We start from the raw sequence: 16,227 nt of genomic DNA, 5'->3' as shown, positions 1-16,227 counted from the left end.
GTCCCAGCTACTCGAGAGGCTAAGGCAGGAGAATTGCTTGAACTCAAGAGGCAGAGGTTGCAGTGAGCTGAGATCGCGCCACTGCACTCCAGCACTCCAGCCTGGATGACAAAGCGAGCCCCCGTCTCTACAAAAATTAAAAAATAAATAAATAAAACTTAGCTGAGTGTGGGCCGGGCGTGGTGGCTCACGCCTGTAATCCCAGCACTTTGGGAGGCCAAGGCGGGCAGATCACCTGAGGTCGGAAGTTCGAGACCAGCCTGACCAATGTGGAGAAACCCCATCTCTACTAAAAACACAAAATTAGCTGGGCGTGGTGAAGCATGCCTGTAATCCCAGCTACTCAGGAGGCTGAGGCTGAGGCGGGAGAATCGCTTGAACCCAGGAGGCGGAGGTTGCAATGAGCCGAGATTGCACCACTGCACTCCAGCCTGGCCAACAAGAGCGAAACTCCATTTCAAAAAAAAAAAAAAAATTAGCTGACCGTGGTGGTGCACGCCTGTAGTCCCAGCTACTTGGGAGACTGAGGTGGGAGGACTGCTTGAGCCCGGGAGGCTGCAGTTGCAGTAAGCAGAGATTGTGCCACTGCACTGCAGCCTAGGCAGCAAGACCTTGACTCAATTAGGAAAAAAACAAAAAAACAAAACAGATACTAGAACTGAACCAAGTGGCACAATTCAAAATGTCAAGTCAAAAATAACTCTGTAGCTTATAAAAGTGTTTAATTATAAATAACATTCTACTAGGAAAGAAAGCAGACAGGAGGGAAGAAATCAAATTTTAAATAATATTCCACCAGGCACACAGGCAAAAGAGGAAGATACAAGACTAAGTAAATTTTCTGCTATAATGTGGAAACCATGGAGACAAATCTGTATTTTGAGTTGGTAGGTAGGAAAAGACACCATGCTGGCTGTTAGGCAAGGCCTGAGATGACAGGAAAGCCCTTTTGGCTGTGCCTTTATTACTCAAGAAATGTCTGAAATAATGCATCACATAAGGTGAGAGAGTACTCCTTTCACATCCGAGTACATCCTCACCCTCCTGTGGTAGAAGGGTAAACTGCTGCCTGGGCTCTGAATACAAGTCTCATTCAACACTGCCCAGCACCACACCCAGCTCTGCTACCCCATTCTTATCACCAGACTCCATGTTAAACATCCTCTGTACAGAGGCCCTCTGAAGCCCAAGAGGTCTCCCTCCAAAACTTGGAACACATCTTTCTTCTCTTAGCACCTTCACAGCCCAAATTTCAGTTTCTAAATGATTTCTTCCTTAAAATTGATGGCTCTTCCACCCCCGAACTTTTGCCCCAGGATGCATCACAAAGAACCTCCACAAGGCCCACTGTACTTCTGTCATGCAAACTATCATTCTGGCATGTGTAACTAGGATATACTGATGCCCAATTATCACAATCTGTCTGCCCTCACAGTAATGGAGCTCATTTACTCCCTGGCAAATCCCACTCTCCCGGCCCCCTCCACCCCACGGTGTTTAGTCATATACCCAGCCTCTATTGGCGCTTGATAAAATGCTTCCAAGGTGTTGAGTCTGTCTCATATCAAAAGGGGCCTTTTCATTGTGAGCAGGCCTACTCTTGGTACCATGATCACCTACAATCTTGTATGGTTCCCTAGGCCGTACTATTGCCTACTGGGTTTTTTTGTTTTGTTTTGTTTTGTTTTTGAGACAGAGTTTCGCTCTGGTCGCCCAGGCTGGAGTGCAGTGGCGCAGTCTCAGCTCACTGCAACCTCTGCCTACCGGGTTCAAGTGATTCTCCTGCCTCAGCCTCCCGAGTAGCTGGGATTACAAGTGCCCGCCACCACGCCCAGCTAATTTTTTGTATTTTTAGTAGAGATTGGGTTTTGCCATGTTGGGCAGGCTGGTCTCAAACTCCTGACCTCCGGTGATCCTCCCGCCTCAGCCTCCCAAAGTGCTGGATTACAGGTGTGAGCTACCGCGTCTGGCCTTGTACTACTGCATACTGTTAAATGAATATTCCTACACAGTACCCTCTCCCATCTTGGGGACTCTTGAGTTGCTCTGAGGCAGGCAGGTAGCCTGTGATATGCTCTTCAATCAAACACTTTTATTCCAGGGGACTCTCCTCAAGTGAGAACCTCCCCCTATCTTGCAAGGGTCAGTGATGTCCAAGGTTTGCAGCACAAGAAAAATACTCACAGACCATGCCTCAAGGTTTTAAGTCAAGGTCTCTAAATTTCTTATGGGCAAGATTCTGGTTGTTCCAAGATGCCCAGGCAGAGATGATGTTTCCAAGAAAACCAAAGAGCTGCTTCCAAAACATACATACTGCCACAGATGGAAAAGACCCTTCCAGTTCATGCTCACAGACAAGCAGCAATTAACAGCCACTCTCTGGAGAAAATGTTAGGATACAACCAGTAATATACATTCACTACTAAGCTTTTGAGAAATAAGCTATGAAAATGCCAACCTGACATTGCTTCCCCAAGCCAATGGATCTTTCTATGTATGGTGCATCAATCTAAGTTAGGTAAGAGGGCTGTAACTTGACACCAATCCTGAAGATTGGTGTCATCACATTTCTACCTAGTTTTTCACAACTGGGCCCTGTATCCATATAAAACCAGTCTTCCTATCAGGACCACAAAACACCTATGTCCAAGCATCCATGCTTGGCAAAGGCTGAATTAACACTCTCTGTATTCGTTTGCCACCTTCAGGGTACATCCCAAAATTCTGTTAGGCTGCTATTTGTTGTATTTTTTCCATCTATACTTGGGCCAAAAAGTATCTTAGAGTTCCTATTAGCATAAGAGCAATCATCGTGGCTCACTCTGTATTTGAATAAAAAAGACTACAAACTATAGGACGGGCGCAGCCGCTCACGCCTGTAATCCCAGCACTTTGGGAGGCTGAGGCAGGCGGATCACGAGGTCAGGAGATCAAGACCATCCTGGCTAACACGGTGAAACCCTGTCTCTACTAAAAATACAAAAAATTAGCCAGGCGTGGTGGCAGGCGCCTGTAGTCCCAGCTACTCCGGAGGCTGAGGCAGGAGAATGGCGTGAACCCAGGAGACAGAGGTTGCAGTGAGCAGAGATCACGCCACTGCACTTCAGCCTGGGTGACAGAGCGAGACTACGTCTCAAAAAAAAAAAAAAAAAAAAAAAAAAAAAGACTACAAACTATAAAAGAGACTTTTGAGCATGGTAATATTCATCTCTTAGAAAGCGCTTTGGTGCTTCCAAACATTTTCCGTTACTTCACAGAACCTTGATGTCACCTATAAAAACCATTTTACAAATGAGAAGACTCAAAGGTCAAGAGCTTACTGATGGTCAAAGCCCTTCAATGAGGGAAGCCCTACAATGAGGGACCCTGGAGTTCTGAGCGGCTGATCTAACCCACATTCCTCACACAATGCCACAAAAGGAGGCTAGGTGGCCCTGGGACAGAAAGAAATAAATAATGTAGACAAGTAAGAAGTGGCCAGGCGCAGTGGCTCATGCATGTAATCCCAGCACTTTGGGAGGCCAAGGCAGGCGAATCACCTGAGGTCAAAACTTCAAGACCAGCCTGGCCAACATGGTGAAACCTCGTCTCTACTAAAAATACAAAGATTAGCCAGGCTTGGTGGCGGGCACCTGTAATCCCAGCTCCTCGGGAGGCTGAGATAGGAGAATCGCTTGAATTTGGGAGGTGGAGGTTGTTGTAAACCAAGATTGTGCCATTGCACTCCAACCTGGGTGACAGAGGGAGACTCTGTCTCCAAACAAACAAACAAACAAAAGCAAAGTAAGAAAGGAGAAAGGGGATGAATGGAAGCTAATATATCAAGTGTCAGCAGCATATGAGACATATAACTGAATGCCCAAGAAAAATTAGAATGTTGGAGAACAGCACCTCATTCTAGTTTTAGGGGTTTTTTCCTTTCAGCTGATCCACTTCAAAAGATGTATAGGAGAGCTGGGCACGCTGGCTTGCGCCTGTAAGCCCAGCCACTTGGGGCTGAGGTGGGAGAACTTGAGCTCAGTTTTTTGAAACCAGCTGGACCAACACAAGGAGACCTCATCTCTAAAAACAAATTACCCAGCTGTGGTGGCACATACCTACAGTGCCAGCTATTTGGGAGGCTGAGGTGGAAGGATCACTTGAGCCCAAGAGTTCAAGGCTGCAGTGAACTATGATCATGTCACAGCACTGCAGGCCTGGGAGACAAAGTACAATCCCTGTCTATTTAAAAAAAAAAAAAAAAGTATGAGAGGCCAAGTAAAGCATTACTTAGACACAAAAGGAAGCAGAAGATTAAAAAAAAACCAAACAAACCAAAACCAAAATTAAAACCCCAAAAAACCCTCCAATTTCACAAGAGCTTTGTTCCAGTCTTGCCAGAGGGCTTTTAGGACAGAAATGGGGAAGCACTGTTCTCACCATCAATGACAATAAAATAAAACAATTGTGGCAGGCTATTTTATGTTAAAGTAAAAAAAAATCTTTTGGCCAGGCGCAGTGGCTCATGACTGTAATCCCAGCACTTTGGGAGGCTGAGACGGGTGGATCACGAGGTCAGGAGATCGAGACCATCCTGGCTAATATGGTGAAACCCCATCTCTACTAAAAACACAAAAAATTAGCCGGTCTGGTGGCGGGCGCCTGTAGTCCCGGCTACTTGGGAGGATGAGGCAGGAGAATAGTGTGAACCCAGGAGGCGGAGCTTGAACTAGTAATCTAATACTGGGACATTTGATTAAATACTTTGACAGAATTTTTGTAAAAGTCCAAGCATACAAAGAAGTTTATCTGAGCATTATCTATATGGCAATGAACTAAACTTCAAATATACGTAAACTTGAAAAGAGCATATACGGCTGGGCAAGGTGGCTCACGCCTGTAATCCCAGCACTTTGGGAGGCTGAGGCAGGTGGATCATCTGAGGTCAGGAGCTTGAGACCAGCCTGGCCAACATGGCAGAATTGCATCTTTACAAAATACAAATGTTAGCCAGGCATGGTGGTGCGCGCCTGTAATCCCAGCTACTCTACTCTGGAGGCTGAGGCAAAAGAATTGCTTGAACCTGGGAGGTGGAGGTTGCAGCGAGCTGAGATTGTGCCATTGCACTCCAGCCTGGGCAACAGAGCGAGACTCTGTCTCAAAAAAACCAAACCAAACCAAAAAAACAACACATATGCTAAGGACACCATGTGAAATACGTATGAATGTAAACAAAGTCTGGATGAGTAGCAGTTAAAAATGAAAAAACGGCCAATCACGAGGTCAGGAGTTCATGACCAGCCTGGCCAATGTAGTGAAACCCCATTTCTACTAAAAACACAAAAATCAGCCACGTGTGGTGGCACATTCCCGTAATCCCAGCTACTGGGGAGGCTGAGGCAGGAGAATCCTTTAAACCTGGGGGAAGGCTGGGCACAGTGGCTCACTCCTGTAATCCCAGCACTTCGGGAAGCTGAGGTGGGTGGATCACCCAAGGTCAGGAGTTCGAGACCAGCCTGGTGAAACCCCATCTCTACTAAACAAAAAATGAGCTCAGCATGGTGGCACATGCCTGTAATCCCTGCTACTTGTGAGGCTGAGGCAGGAGAATCGCCTGAACCTGGGAGGCAGAGGTTGCAGTGAGCCAAGACTGAGCCACTGCACTCTAGCCTGGGCAACAGAATGAGACTCCGTCTCCAAAAAAAACAACAAACTTGGACTAAGACGGCAGGATGAGAATGGATTATTCTTTCCAACATTTTTGTTATATAGTATACTGAAAAGGCAAAAAGCTCTAATTCTCTACATGCTCCATAAATATTCTAACATGGAAAATGGCATCAGTTGTTATGAAAAGTATACTCACCTGCTTTCCATCCACCTCGATATCTGCCACATAGTTCTCAAACACTGTGGGCACATACACCTCTGGGAACTGGTCCTTGCTGAAGACTATGAGCAAGCATGTCTTTCCACAGGCTCCATCACCAACAATCACCAGTTTCTTCCGGATGGCAGCCATTGCTGAAACACAAAACACAGATGTTACCTGCAATGCACAAGAAGCCATAGGTAGCTTACAGGCTATGACACATGCTTTGGTAACCACGGGGCATAAGCCTCTATTAGCATACTCAAATTCAAACTTCTAGTACACCGATCCACCTGGCACCAAAAGGTTATACATTAAACACTCGTAACTAACATTATACTTAATGGTAAAAGACTGAAAAAAAGGTCTGCCCCCTAAGATCAGGAACAAGACAAGAATGTCTGTTCTTGCCACTTTTTTTTTTTTTTGAGACGGAGTCTCGCTCTGTCGCCCAGGCTGGAGTGCACTGGCCCAATCTCAGTTCACTGCAACCTCCAGCCTCCCGGGTTCAAGCAATTCTCCTGCCTCAGCCTCCCAAGTAGCTGGGATTACAGGCATGCACCACCACGTCCAGCTAATTTTTGAATTTTTGGTAGAGATGGGGTTTCACCTTGTTGGCCAGGCTGGTCTTGAACTCCTGACCTCAGGTGATCCACCTGCTTCAGCCTCCCAAAGTGCTGAGATTACAGGCGTGAGCCACCACGCCTGGCCTGTCTTGCCACTTCTATCCAGCAGGATATTGGAGGTCCTAGCCAGGGCAATAAGGTAAGAAAATGAAATAAAAGACATCCAAATTGGAAAGGAAGAAGTAAAACGGAAAGGAAGAAGTAAAACTATCTCAATTCATACATGAGATGATTTTGTAATGTGGGAAATCCTAAAGAAAACTTTTAGAATAAACAAGTTCAGTAAGGTTGCAGGATACAATATTAACATTAAAAAATCAATTGAGCCAGGCGCAGAAGCTCACGCCTGTAATCCCAGCACTTTGGGAGGGCGAGGCGGGTGGATCACGAGGTCAGGAGATCGAGACCATCCTGGCTAACACGGAGAAATCCTGTCTCTACTAAAAATACAAAAAATTAGCCAGGCCTGGTGGCAGGCGCCTGTAGTCCCAGCTACTTGGGAGGCTGAGGCAGGAGAATGGCGTGAACCCGGGAGACAGAGGTTGCAGTGAGCCAAGATCGGGCCACTGCACTCCAGCCTGGGGGACAGAGCAAGATTCCATCTCAAAAAAAAAAAAAAATTTATCAAGCAGGGTAAAAACAATGAAAGGACTGATGAAAGGGAGTACCCAAGGGAGGAAAGAACCAAAAAAGTCATTGGCGGGTTGTTTCGGTAGACGTTCTGCAATCTTTCTAAGTTTGGATATTCCTTCTTTTACCAATCTAGATTTGTTTGTAAAGAAACAGCATTCTTGGCTGGGCGCAGTGGCTCACGCCTATAATCCCAGCATTTTGGGAGGCCGACGCAGGCAGATCACCTGAGGTCAGGAGTTTGAGACCAGCCTGACCAACATGGAGAAACCCCGTCTCTACTAAAAATACAAAATTAGCCGGGCGTGGTGGCACATGCCTGTAATCCTAGCTACACGGAGCACGAGGCAGGAGAATCGCTTGAACCCGGGAGGCAAAGGTTGTGGTGAGCCGAGATCGTGCCATTGCACTCCAGCCTGGGCAACAAGAGCGAAACTCCGTCTCAAAAAAGAAAAATCAATTGAGGCCGAGCACAGTGGTTCATGTCTGTAATCCCAACACTTTGGGAGACTGAAGCAGGAGGAATGCTCAGGCCCAGGAGTTAAGAGACCAGCCCTGACAACATAGTGAGACACTGAGAAAGGAAGGAAGGACAGAAGCATGAGAGGGGAGGAGAGAAAGAAAAGGGCCAGGTGCAATGGCTCACACCTGTTACCCCAGCAATCTGGGAGGCCGAAACAGGTGGATTGCTTGAGAGTCCAGGAGTTCAAGACAAGCCTGGGAAACATAGTGAAACCCTGTCTCCACTAAAAATACAAAAAATTAGCCAGGAGCGGTGGTGCACGCTAATCACAGTTACTTGGGAGGCTCAGGTGAGATAATCCCCTGAGCCCATGAGGTGGAGGCTGCAGTGAGCTGAGACTGCATCACTACACTCCAGCCTGGGGAACCACAGTGAGACACTGTCTCTAAAAAAAGAAGGAAAAAAAAAAAAAATCAGCCAGCTGTGGTAGCACACACCTGTAGTCCCAGCTACCAAGGAGGCTGAGGTGGGAGGATTGCTTGAGCCCAGGAGGTGAAGGATGTGGTGAGCTATGATTGCATCACTGCACTCCAGCCTGGGTGACAGAGTAGAACCTTGTCTCAAACTCTTATGACTCAACTACAAAAAAGTAGCTTAGGTTGGTGGTCTGGCTCAGGATCTCTTGCAAGGTTGAAGTTATAAAGAACTCTTTTTGGGCTGGGCACGGTAGCTCACGCCTATAATCCCAGCACTTTGGGAGGCTGAGGCGAGCAGAACACTTGAGGTCAGGAGTTCGAGACCAGCCTGACCAACCCAGCAAAACCCTGTTTCTACAAAAAATACAAAACTTAGCCGGGTGTGGTGGCGGGCACCTGTAATCCCAGTTACTCGGGAGACTGAAGCAACTGAAGCAGGAGAATCGCTTGAACCCAGGAGGCAGAGGTTGCAGTGAGCCCAGATTGCACCACTGCACTCCAGCCTGGGCAACAGAGCACTCCAGCCTGGGCAACAGAGTGAAACTGTGTCTTAAAAAAAAAAAAAAAAAGAGAGAGAACTCCTTCTGGCATGAAGTACAGCATGTTATTTATCTATCCATCTATCTTTTTTTTTTTTTTTTGAGATGAGGTCTCACTCTGTCACCCAGGCTGGAATGCAGTGGCGTGATCTTGGCTCAATGCAATCTCCACCTCCGAGGCTCAAGTGATCCTCCCACCTCAGATTCCCCAGCAGCTGGGACCACAGGCATGCGCAACCACGCCCAGCTAATTTTTGTATTTTTGGCAGAGATGGGGTTTTGCCATATTGCCCAGGCTGGTCTCCAACTCCTGAGCTCAAGTGATCTACTCGCCTCGGCCTCCCACAGTGCTGAGGGATTACAGGCGTGAGCCACTGCCTATCTATCTATGCATCTATCCAATCTATGTACCTATCTAACCTATCTATGTATTTATCTATTATGTAGTTATTTTCAGAAAGGGTCTCATTCTGTCACCAAGGCTGGAATGCAGTGGTGCAATATTGGCTCACTGCAGCCTCTGCCTCCCAGGCTCAACTCAAGTGATCTTCCCACCTCAACCTCTCCAGTAGCTGGGACTACCAGGCTCCTGCCACCACAGCTGACTAATTTTTATACAGATAGGGTTTCACTATATTATCCAGGCTGGTCTTGAACTCCTGGGCTCATGCAATCCTCCCAATTCAGCCTCCCAAAGTGCTGGGATTACAAGCATAAGCCACATCACCAGGCCTAAATACAGTATATAGAAAAAATTAGAAAATAAAGAACTCTTACAATTCAATAATAAAAAGACAAATAATCTAATCCAATTAAAAAATGAGCAAAGGATGTGAGTAGGTATGACCCTGCAATTCTATTCCTAGGTATATATCTAAGAGAAACAAAAACATATGTCCACATAACAACTTGTACCTCTACATGAATATGCATAGCAGGATTATTCATAATAGTCAAAAAATGTAAAGAACCCAAATATCCAACAACTGATGAATATTATATACCCATACCATAGAATGGAATATTATTCAGCAATAAAGGATAAAGTACTGATATATGCTATAGTATGGATGGATCTTGAAAATGCTATATAAGTGAAAGAACCCAGTCACAAAAACCAACATGCATGATTCCATTTATATAAAATTGTCCAGAATAAACAAATTCAGAAAGAGAAAATAGACTGGTAGTTGCCTAGGGCAGGGACTTGGGGTTGGAGAGAAATGGAAAATGAATAATGGAATAGTGGAGTCTCTCAAGTAAAAAGATTTTTCCAAAATTATTGTGGTGATGGCTGCACAACTCTATGAATATACTATAAACTATTGATTATAGTATATATAATTCATACATTTTATTTATTTTGAGACAGGGTCTCACTCTGTTGCCCAGGCTGGAGTATAGCGGTGCGATCTCCACTCACTGCAACCTTAGCCTCCCCAGGTTCAAGTGATCCTCCCACCTCAGTTTCCCAAGTAGCTGGAACTAAAGGTGCATGCCACCACACCCGGCTAATTTTTTGTATTTTTAGTAGTGACCAGGTTTCACCACGTTGCCCCAGCTGCTTTCAAACTCCTGAGGTCAAGCGATCCTCCTGCCTGTCTCTCCCAGTGTGTTGGGATTACAGGTGTGAGCCACCGCACCCAGCCCACAGTATATATAATTCACACTTTAAAAAGGTGAATTGTAAGGTATGTGGATTATATTTCAATAAAGCTGTTACCACCACTCTCGCCCCCAGTGGGGGGAAAAGAAAGAGAAATCTGCAGATTCCTTCCATCTGGCAGACAGTGATGGTCAACCATCCCAATTCCCGCCCTTCCCTCTTAGACCATACTTCAATTTTTAGCTATGTACTTTGTTGTAGGCTACACTTCCTAGCTTCCCTTGGAGACATGGCCATGTACCATGAGATGTGAGAATCAGCAATTATGTTGTGGGACTTCCAGAAAGTCTTTCTTAAAGGGAAGTCTTTATTATCCTCCTCCTTTCCTGCTGCTTAAATCTAAAGTAAGGGCTGGTTTCTAAGCAGCCATCCTGGTATGTGAGAATGAATGCCATACCGTGGGGCTGGAGGAACCAAAAGGTAAAAAGGAGCCTGGATCTCAGGTGATCTTGGGAGCCACCATCTCAGCCCCAAGACTGCCTACCTTCCATGTTTCTTCCACATGAATGAGAAATAAATGACTGTCTTATTTAAGGTGGTATTTTTCAAGTCTCTGTTACCTGTAGTCAAACTAATCCTAAATAATATATACTCGGCTGGGCATAGTGGTTCACGCCTGTAATTCCAGCACTCTGGGAGGCCGAGGCGGGCAGATCACGAGATCAGGAGTTTGAGACCACCCTGGCCAACATATGAAACCCCATCTCTACTAAAAATATAAAAATTACCCAGGCGTGGTGGGGTGAGGCAAGAGAATCGCTTGAACCCGGGAGGTGGAGGTTGCAGTGAGCCAAGATCATGCCATTGCACTCCAGCCTGGGTGACAGACTCTTGTCTCAAAATAATAATAATAATAATAATAATAATAATAAATACTCATTATCAAAACTATATTGTCTAAAGGGTATGTTCCCCAACCAGAATGGGTAAGACAATCCACAGGGGTACCAGAAGAAAACTCAGAGGGCAAACAACAATGACAAAAATAAAAAATGAAAACAAAACAAAAAAACCCAGAGGGCTGACAGTGCTGCCATTACTCATTTGTGAATTCTCAGGACAATATTACATATAGCAGTGAATAAATATATATAATAGAATGTTATCCAAATCTACAAAATCTAGTGATTTAACTTTTTTTTTTGCAAAAAGGGAGTAAATTGAAGATACTACTAATCATGAAAGCACAATAAGCAGTATATCGATGACAGGGAAATGTGCTTAATGCAAATCTTCAAACAAGAGCATGCAGTCAAGGCTAGGAGCAATGGCTCATGCCTGTAATGCCAGCACTTTGGGAGGCTGAGGTAGGCAGATCACTTGAGGTCCGGAGTTCAAGACCAGCCTGGCCAACATTGTGAAACCCCGTCTCTACAAAAAATATAAAAATAAATTGGACGTAGTGGCATGTACCCATAATCCCAGCTACTCGAGAGGCTGAGGCAGAAGAATCTCCTGAACTCAGGAGGCAGAGGCTGCAGTAAGCCGAGATCTCGCCATTGCATTCCAGCCTGGGCAACAAGAGAAAAACCCCGTCTCAAAAAAAAAAAAAAATTAATTAATTACTGGGTTGGTGGCAGGCACCTGTAACCCCTGAAAGGCTACTTAGGACGCTGAGGCATGAGAATCACTTGAATTCGGGAGGCGGAGGTTGCAGTGAGCTGAGAACGCGCCACTGCACTCCAGCCTGGGCAACACAGTGAGACTCTGTCAAAAAAAAAAAAAAAAAGGATTGGCATGGTGGCTCACGCCTGTAATCCCAGCACTTTGGGAGGCCGAGGCCTGTGGATCACGATGTCAGGAGTTCGAGACCAGCCTGACCAATATGGTGAAACCCCATCTCTACTAAAAATACAAAAATTAGCCGGGCATGGTGGCGCACCTGTAATCTCAGCTACTCAGGAGGCTGAGGCAGGAGAATCACTTGAACCCGGGAGGAGGAAGTTGCAGTGAGCTGAGATCGTGCCATTGCACTCCAGTTTAGGCAACAAGAGTGAAAATTCGTCTCAAAAAAAAAAAAAAGAGAGAGTGAAGTTCCCCAGTTAGAGTCAAGTGTGGCAACTCATGCCTGTAATCCCATCTACTCAGGAGGCTGAGGTGGGAAGATAGCTAGAGTCCAGAGTTTGAGACCAGCTTGGGCAAAATAGCAAGACCCTATCTCATAAAGATAAAAAAATATTGGCGGGGCGTGGTGGCTCACACCTGTAATCCCAGCACTTTGGGAGGCCGAGGTGGGCAGATCACGAGGGAAGGAGATCGAGACCATCCTGGCTAACATAGTGAAATCCCATCTCTATTAAAAATACAAAAAATTAGCCGGGCGTCGTGAAGGGCGCCTGTAGTCCCAGCTACTCGGGAGGCTGAGGCAGGAGAATGGCGTGAGCCCAGGATGCGGAGGTTGCAGTGAGCTAAGATCGTGCCACTGCACTCCAGCCTGGGTGACAGAGCGAGACTCCGTCTCAAAAAAAATAAATAAATAAAATAAATAAAAATAAAAAAATAGACACTGGGCGCGGTGGCTCACACCTGTAATCCCAGTACTTTGGGAAGCCAAGGCAGGCAAATCGCTTGAGCCTAAGAGTTGGAGACCATCCTAAACAACACAGTGAAACCCTATCTCTACCCCAAATACAAAAAATTAGCTGGCTGTGGTGGTGCACATCTGTGGTCACAGCTACTCAGGAGGCTAAGATGGGAGCATCACTTGAGTACTGGAGGCAGAGGTTGCAGTGAGCTGAAATCACGCCACTACACTCCAGCCTGAGTGACACAGTAAGACCCTGTCTCACAAAATTAAAAAAAAAAAAGATTTAATAAACTTTACATCTCTCATAAGGCCCAATCTGTATGGGTTTTTGCCCAAAGTCAAACAACCAGGACCCTGTGGGATGCAAAGAAACGTCAACAGGAATTCCCCAGTTCAAAAAAAGGCTGCTTTGGCCAAGTGTGCTGGTTCATGCCTGCAATCCCAGTACTTTGAGAGGTGGATGGATCACCTGAGGTCAGGAGTTCGAGACACACCTGACCAACATGGTGTAACCCCATCTCCACTAAAAATACAAAAATTAGGAGAGCGTGGTGGTGGGCACCTGTAATCCCAACTACTGAGATGCTGAGGCAGGAGAATCACTTGAACACAGGAGGCAAAGGTTGCAGTGAGCCGAGTTAGTGCCATTGCACTCCAGCCTGGGTGACAAGAGCAAAACTCCGTCGTATCAAAAAGAAAAAAAAGAAAAAGAAAAAGAAAAGGCTGCCACCTGTGAGTAGCACCCTACCTAGAAGACATTCAATTCTTGAGAAATAATCTCTTTCGGCCAGGTGTGGTGGCTCACGCCTGTAATTCCAGCACTTTGGGAGGCCAAGGCGGGCAGATCACGAGGTCAGGAGATCAAGACCATCCCGGCTAACATGGTGAAAGCCCATCTCTACTAAAAACACAAAAAATTAGCCGGGCATGGTGGCAGGCGCCTGTAGTCCCAGCTACTCGGAAGGCTGAGGCAGGAGAATGGCGTGAACCCGGAAGGTGGAGCTTACAGTGAGCTGAGATCGCACCACTGCACTCCAGCCTGGGCTACAGAGTGAGAATCCATCTAAAAAAAAAAAAAAGAGCTATCTTTGCTTTGTTTATAGTTCAACATGCCCACAATATTTGTTCCAGTATTGACTTAAATCTTCCGTTATGGTTTGAAAAGTTTCCTTATAGATGGGAAATAAATCATTGCCTGTCCTTGGGCCCTCTCCAGCCCCACCTTCCTCTCTGCACTTTCAGCCTGCACTCCATTCCTTCTGGGTGCTTTGGTGTGTCTGAGATTACTGCCTACGTCTTCTATTCTGTTTGTGCCTTCCCTTCCTAGAATGTCCAGACTCTGTCTCCACCTTTGCTAATAGGGAGGGAATTCACGTTTAAAGACCCCAGTCCAGCCAGGCACGGTGGCTCACGCCCATAATCCCAGCACTTTGGGAGGCCGAGGTGGGCGGATCACTTGAGGTCAAGAGTTAGAGACCAGCCTGGCAAACATGGCAAAACCCCGTCTCTACTGAAAATACAAAAATTAGCCAGGCATGGTGGCATGTGCCTGTAATCCCAGCTACTCGGAAGGCTGAGGCACGAGAATCACTTGAACCTGGGAGACGGAGGTTGCAGTGAGCCGAGATCGCACTACTGCATTACAGCCTGGGCGGCAGAGTGAGACTGTGTCTCAGAAAAAAGAAAGAAAAGAAAAAGAAAAATACCTGAAGAACATTTGGCCCAGAAAAAGCATAAAATCATTTAGCCACTAATGGTGACAAAGACAAAAATTACAAGTGATTACTGGACAAAATGAAAGCCTAGGTGATTTCTGGGATGCTGGGAGTGCGGCAATACACAGATGTTGAGAAGTAAAAAGTACAAGCACAGAAAATCAAACTTGCTGTTTTCTCCTTCAAAAACGCAGGAGAAACTTTGCAGAATTATCTTTCCTTTCCACTTTGCTATAATGCAGCATTCTTTACAAGTACATGGTTTGTCAAGAAAGGAAATCACGCTTAGCTCTCCCAGATGTGTCATTTTCCAGGCTAGGTTTGGTCTCAGAAATAACTTTGGAGTAGAGGTTTATTTATCCAAAAGTCAGTTATACCTAATTAAGTCACCAGTAACAATACACAAATAACAGTATTTCTTTTACAATTTTTAATTTTTTTTTTGAGACAGGGTCTCACTGTCATCCAGGCTGGAGTGCGGTGGTGTTATCATGGCTTACCACAACCTTGACCTCCCAGGCTCAGGTAATCCTCCCACTTCAGTCTCCCAAGTAGCTGGCAGTACAGGCACACACACCATGCCCAGCTAATTTTTGTGGTTTTTTTGTAAAGACAGAGTTTCACCATGTTGTCCAGGATGGTCTTAAACTCCTGGGCTCAAGTGATGCCCCCACCTTCTAAAAATTATCTTGGCTGGGAGCAGTGGCTCACGCCTGTAATCCAAGTACTTTGGGAGGCTCAGATGGGCAGATCACTTGAGGTCGGGAGTTCAAAACCAGCCTGGCCAACATGGTGAAACCATTCTCTACTATGAATACAAAAATTAGCCTAGCGTGGTGGCAGGCACCTGTAATCCCAGCTACTCAGGAGGCTGAGGCAGGAGAATTGTTTGAACCTGGGAGGCGAAGGTTGCAGTGAGCCGAGATGGCGCCACTGCACTCCAGTCTGGGTGATAGCAAGACTCTGTATCGGGGGAAAAACAAATTTAATTATATTTTATGTAGAGGCGGGGTCTTGCTATGTTGCCCTGGCTGGTCTCAAACTCCTAGCCTCAAGTGATTCTCCCGTGTTGGCTCCCTAAGTGTTGGGACTACAGGCGTGAGCCACTGCGCCTGGTCCATTGCCCCCACCCTTTTTTTTTTTTTTTTTTTTGAGACAGTCTTACTCTGTCGCCCAGGCTGGAGTGCAGTGGCGCGATCTTGGCTCACTGCAACCTCCGCCTCCCAGGTTCAAGCAATTCTCCTGCCTCAGCCTCCCAAATAGCTGGGATTACAGGCATTTGCCACCACGCCTGGCTAATTTTTGTATTTTTAGTAGAGACAGGGTTTTACCATGTTGACCAGGCTGGTCTCAAACTCCTGACCTCAGGTGATCCACTTGCCTCGCCTCCCAAAGTGCTAGGATTACAGGAGTGAGCCACCGCACCCAGCCCGCATTGCCCATTTTTAAACTCAGTTGTTTTTTTACTTTCTTGATGATCTCTTTTGGGGCACAACGTTTTTTATTTTGTTGAAGTCAAATTTATCTATTTTTCCCTTTGGTTACTGATGGTTTGGTGGCATATCTAAAATACCACTGCCAAATCCAAGGTCGTAAAAAAAAAATATATGCTTCTTTCTATAGTTTTAAGTCTTACACTTTAGGCCTTTGATTCATTTTGAGTTAATTTTTATACATGATACGAGGTAAGGGGTCCAACTTCATTCTTTTTCATTTGGAAATCCAGTCACCTCA

General features: G+C 45.9%; 1 protein-coding gene across 1 annotated transcript in view; it reads right to left on the bottom strand.

Annotated features, from left to right (window-relative positions):
* RHOA (ras homolog family member A) overlaps window positions 1-16,227 on the bottom strand; it is a 56,649-nt gene that overhangs the window by 12,766 nt on the left and 27,656 nt on the right. The window contains 1 exon segment of the mRNA NM_001131283.2: window positions 5,846-6,003. Within this exon segment, the coding sequence (NP_001124755.1) occupies window positions 5,846-6,001 (156 nt within the window). The 5' untranslated portion in view covers window positions 6,002-6,003.

This window comes from Pongo abelii, chromosome 2 (genome assembly GCF_028885655.2).
Source record: "Pongo abelii isolate AG06213 chromosome 2, NHGRI_mPonAbe1-v2.0_pri, whole genome shotgun sequence".
Taxonomy (NCBI): Eukaryota; Metazoa; Chordata; class Mammalia; order Primates; family Hominidae; genus Pongo; species Pongo abelii.
The sequence above is the reverse complement of the archived record's forward strand: the minus strand, read 5'-3'. Positions and strand labels throughout refer to the sequence as shown.